The 5,709-nt window shown below is 32.7% G+C and overlaps 1 protein-coding gene across 4 annotated transcripts in view; it reads left to right on the top strand.

The window, feature by feature from the left end:
- Window positions 1-1,871: 1,871 nt before the first annotated feature.
- Window positions 1,872-5,709, top strand: part of LOC107474141 (uncharacterized) — a 6,055-nt gene continuing 2,217 nt past the window's right edge. The window contains exons 1-5 of one of the 4 annotated variants that reach the window (XM_021135260.2): window positions 1,872-2,256; window positions 3,212-3,563; window positions 4,064-4,274; window positions 4,394-4,462; window positions 4,824-5,238. In XM_021135260.2, the coding sequence (XP_020990919.1) occupies window positions 1,971-2,256; window positions 3,212-3,563; window positions 4,064-4,274; window positions 4,394-4,462; window positions 4,824-5,238 (1,333 nt within the window). In that variant the 5' untranslated portion in view covers window positions 1,872-1,970. The remainder of the gene's footprint in view (window positions 2,257-3,211; window positions 3,564-4,063; window positions 4,275-4,393; window positions 4,463-4,823; window positions 5,239-5,709) is intronic. The other 3 variants (XM_016093736.3, XM_016093737.3, XM_021135259.2) reach the window with 3 other exon arrangements.

Raw genomic sequence — 5,709 nt, 5'->3', positions numbered from 1 at the left:
TTGCCTTTTCTCAAAAAAGAAAATAACGCAGGACAACCACAACACAAAGATCAGAATTAAGCTTGAGTAGAAGAAAGAGATTACAGCTCTGTTTTAGAGATGGTGCTCTGAGTGTGTGTGCTCTCTTTCTTATCTTCAAAAGATGGAATGAAACTTCTTATATATCTTCAACATTTCCTTCATCTTTGCCCCTTCCATTTTCTTGTACCAGCTGCTCGTTGGAGCTGTCCTAGCTGGCATGCAGTCCTTTCTTCATCTTGTTCCACTACCTCTGCTGTCCAAGGAGCTTGACCACTACCTCTGCTATCCTTGGTGTTTCTTCCTTCCTTGGCGTGCTCTACTTTTGCATCTTGCTCCATGATCTCTGCCATACGAAGAGCTTCACCCACTATCTCTGCTGCTTGGCAAATTTTGTGTTTTGCTCTCCCTTTACTGAAATTTGCTTTACCGTTTGTCCTTGGAGAGGTGAGAGTCTACTAGCTGTCCTTGGTGTGTTGTTTACTCCAATTTCTTCGAGCTGTCTTGTTTTATTCATGATGTAGACAACTGCCCTTTTTCTTTTGCAAACACATAGCTATTTAATTTCTGAACGGTGCTATGAGGAGTATTAGTTCTTTGAATGTCTGAAGCTTGTCTTCTTGGGCTGTGGCAACATAAGCTTGTGCATTTGGGCCTGCCACACTAAAACACACATTAAACCATATTGGGCTTTTCAACCCAATTAAATGTTTGTCATCATTAATTAATCCAAAATCAAACTAGGCTCAACAATATGAAAAGAGATTAAATTTAATCCCTTAACATTAAAATTCTATATTATTTAAACAAGCCAAATTTTTCATTACTGATCTAAAAAATTTTCTTTTTTATTTTTTTATCTTTATTGTTTTGGTTAATGAATCTTGTCAAAACCCGATTAATGAAAATTAATATATTAACTTTTGACAATTAAATGAAAAGAAAATTTGAGATATTTTTATGAAATCAAGTTTTAAAAGAAATAATTTAGTTAGTGTCATAATCTTTTTCCAATTTTTATCCTCTGTTAATTTAAAAAATTATGAAATATATCAAATTATGATAATATATGCTTATAATCTTGATAATATTATTTTATTTATAGAAATATCAATTAAATAATTATAAAACAAAATAATTAAAAAATAATAGAAAATTGCATTTATTTGGCAACAAAATAAGAAATTAAACACTTAGCGGAGAATATATGTATATATCTCAGATTGCATTAATATATTAAAGAACTTCATTCATATCCCAGCCGTGGCTAGCACACCACTCTTTAAGAACTTGGGTTCAATGAACACATCTTATATTTGTAGATCTACTTCAATTCAGATGCAACATAATTTACACATCATAAACATGTGATGCTTTACAAGGTTTGTTCCAACAATAACTAAAGTAAGGTCTTGTTTGTTTCTTTTTTTTATTTTAATTTTATTTCTGATAAACTGAATTAACGTAGATAATGGTGCAGGTGGAAAAATATATAAATAATTGCAATAATATTTACAAAATAAAATAAATCGAATAAAAAAATAATCATTTAACTAAAAATAATAAATATAATTATCTGCATATCTATTTAATTGAACATTCGAACATATTTATTATTCACATTATTTAGTATTCTTGTTTTTTACCTATATTTTTTTTTAAAATTGCAACTGATAATGTATTAATTTTTTTTTTAAATATAAAAATTTGAAAATAAAAAGGAAAACCAAAATAAGAAATGTTTTTCAAAACAATAAGCTTAATTTTCAATTTAGTGACGTAGGTGTCGGCAGCGAGATAACAGCGACAGGAAAAGGTAGAGATTGGTGGCCACCATAGATTCGTTAGAACTTAAAAGACTATGATTCATCATTCACTGTTCATTTTTCAGTTTCCCACTTTCCTTTTCCATCCAAAATTAATAACAAAACCAAACAGAAACATGATCATGAATGGGTAACTCTCACTCACATCGCAAACACCGTAACTCCCTCTCTCAAAACAATAACTCTTCTTCTTCTATTGCTACTCCTCCACACTATAGATATGGTGCTCATCATTATCCAAAACAACAACACTGTAATAGGACGATGGTGAGCAGCAAGATTTCTTTGCCTTACGGGCGCGTGGACACCACGCTCCGAGAACTCGCTGCCAAGGCCGAAGGCTTCGGACGCTTCGCCATCGGCGGCCTCCATGGTCCGCTATACCATGTCACTAATCTCGCAGGTTTCTTTCGTAATATTCCAATTCCCAGGGTTAATTTGTCTTTTCCTTAATTGATGCTTCTTATATTTAATTTAGCTGCTAGATTAAATTTTGTCTGCTTTTTAGCTGTTTTCATTGGAGTACTTCTGACAGTATTTTTTAGAGAAAAACTCAAAATAGCTCCTAACAATTACCTCAAAAATGAATGAGTTCTTTAATCAAAAAAATATCTAATCCAGTCCTTAAACTTTACTTTTATGAGATTGATTAGTTCCTGTGATTAAAAAAGTTAATGTTGTTTTTTTTGCACAGAACTCAGTGGTCGAATTGAATATTTTATTCGACAGCCTAATTGTTCTTTCGAAATAATTATCAGTGTCAGATGGCTTTTTATATCTTCTTAGGAATTTTTTGGTGACTTATATCTTCTTAGGATGAACAATCAAAGTGATCAGATGTTAAATCAAATAAATTTTATATTTAATAAATTATTTATATATTTAATCTAAAATTTTATAAAAATATTTGAATAATTATTTAAAAGTACATAAAAAACAGATAAAACTTTTTTCTTTTGATTTTTTTATTATTAACAAAAATAAATTAAAAAAATTATTTAGTAGAAAATTATTAAATTTTAAAGATAAAAAACGTCTTATTCTTTATAATTATACTTGCAAAAAATTACATAAAAATTTAAGTTTTAAATATTTTTTGAGAATATATATATAGTATTTTCATCATGTTTTAAAATATTTTAAAAATATTTTTTATTTTTAGAGATATTTTTGCAACGTATTCAAAAATCTAGAATAATTTTAATACTTTATCCTCATCTTTTAATCGCATACTAGTTAATTAACCATATATATGCAAATGTGAGTATCCAACTCGATCTAATTCGGTTGGGTAAGATTGTCAATCCGAACTGCAGAACAATAGGTGACTTGGTGTGCAAGTAATCACATATTTCTTGTCACTGCAGATGATGGACCAGGATCACTACGCGATGCATGTCGTAGAAAAGAACCATTATGGATTGTATTTGAGGTTTCAGGCACAATTCATCTGTCATCGTATTTGAATGTATCATCTTACAAGACCATTGACGGCCGGGGCCAAAGGATTAAACTCACCGGTAAAGGGTTGCGGCTGAAGGAATGCGAGCATGTAATAGTGTGCAATTTAGAGTTTGAAGGAGGCAGAGGGCCTGATGTTGATGCCATTCAAATCAAGCCTAACTCAAAGCACATATGGATAGATCGTTGTACTCTCAGTGATTTCGAAGATGGGCTGATAGACATCACCAGAGAAAGCACAGATATTACAATTTCAAGGTGAGATGAAATTCTTGTAGTCTAGGTTTCTTTGTTTAGAAATGTTTAGATAGTTCAAGTGGTTTCGTAATTGTGTTCCTCTTAATCAAAGTCCCCGATTTGAATCTCTTGGATGGAAAATCTGGCTCTTAGAGAGTTTTAACCTATCTAGTGTCTTGACTCAACTCAAGCCGGATTAGCTAAAGTCCGTCCAATGTATTCTAGATGTCATGATATCACTTTTTTCAAAAGTTTAAGCTGATAGGAGGAGGGTAACATGAATGGTTATATCTCTAACACGTCCCCTTAAATAAGACTTAAGAGTCTCTTTTGAGGTTCACAGAACTCTGATACCATGATACTACTTCTCCCAAAAGCTTAAACTGATAGGAGAAGGCAGTATAAATGGTTATATTTCTAACAATATTTACTAAAATTTTAAGCAAAAGGTAAAGTATCTTAAATTTATTTGGCCTTTTTTATATTCTGAAGTTGAAGAGGTGTTTCTCTAACATCTTCAGGTGTCATTTTTCTAAGCATGACAAAACAATTCTCATTGGAGCAGATCCCTCACATGTTGGTGATAGATGCATAAGGGTCACCATTCATCATTGCTTCTTCGATGGGACTCGACAGAGGCATCCTCGCGTTCGATTTGCAAAAGTTCATCTGTATAACAATTATACCAGAAACTGGGGCATATATGCTGCTTGTGCGAGTGTGGAGTCCCAGGTGATTGATTATGTTTTTTATTAATTGGATTTTCTTAGGTTAAATGTTAAAACAAGTCTTGAACGATTTACCAAATTATCTATTATAAATTTTTACTTTAAATTGTATGTTGATACCAGATATTCTCGCAACATAATATTTATGAAGCAGGGCAGAAGAAGGTAGCATTCAAGTACCTTTCTGAGAAGGTTTGTCCAGTTCATATGTTCTGAGGCCAAGTAATGCTTTGGTGTTTAAGTTGAATTGGAAATACAAATATTGTTTGCAATATTCAATAGCTTTTATCTTTGAATAAATTTGCTAATGATCTTGTGAAATAGCAAGAAAGCATGAAAAAACCAGTTCATAAAGAATTGATCTACACATGTTTAAGTTGTTAGTGACATTACTCGTTGAAAATTGACTATCATAAACTAGCACTACCTGCGACCATTTTTGTTCAAACTTATTAGATTGATTACTTAACATGCCTGGTGAACTGTAATACGGAATTTATTTGTGCTGGCTATGTATCTTGGAAACAAAACTTTATTGGTTAAATCATCACAGGCAGCAGACAAGGGAGCAGAAGCAAGTGGCCGCATAATATCCGAAGGAGATTTGTTTATAAATGGAACACAATCAGGGCTAATAGCATCTAACAATCTTGAATGCAACAATTTTCATCCTAGGGAACACTATCCGGCATGGACGGTGGAACCTCCTTCACATGATCTAAAACAGGTTCTTCAGCATTGCACTGGATGGCAATCTATGGCGAGGCCATTAGACCAAACGGTTGAACACGGTGCACATGATGAAGCAGTACCTATTTATCCATTCCAAACTCACAGCATTGTAGCCAGTTTGCCTTATGCACGAGTGGACTCCTCCCTCCGAGCACTTGCTGGCTCGGCCGAGGGATTTGGACACTCTGCCATTGGTGGCCTCCGTGGTCCCCTTTATCATGTAACAACTCTAGCAGGTTAGTTACCTAATGTGCTATGTTTCTTTTGGGCTTTGAAACTGATATGTTTTGTGAGTTATGATTTGATGGGAAAAGGAGGAAGGCAAGGGAAGAATTGTATAATGGAATAAAATTTACACTCACAAAACTCAACGATTAAGTTGGTAATTCGCCTTTATATTCTTCTATAGGCTGATTGCCGGTGTGCATCTTTTTCTTTAAATTTATGATTTTACTTTCAGAAATTGATATCATACAGCATTGACAAGCTTAAAAATGAATGATTTAAAACTAGATAAATCAGAGTTGAGTTTATGCTGAAGATTATAGAAAGGAAACTATAATGCCTAAATATAAAATTCTAGAGATCATAGATATTATGAGAATTTGTTTGTAAGAATGCTTATTAATGTTGGCATGATTAAACAATTCCTATTACTTTATTCCATTCAATCAATAGGTTCTTGTTAAGAAAATTACAACTTGTGC

The sequence above is a fragment of the Arachis duranensis genome, chromosome 2 (genome assembly GCF_000817695.3).
Source record: "Arachis duranensis cultivar V14167 chromosome 2, aradu.V14167.gnm2.J7QH, whole genome shotgun sequence".
NCBI classification, from domain to species: Eukaryota; Viridiplantae; Streptophyta; class Magnoliopsida; order Fabales; family Fabaceae; genus Arachis; species Arachis duranensis.
The sequence above is the reverse complement of the archived record's forward strand: the minus strand, read 5'-3'. Positions and strand labels throughout refer to the sequence as shown.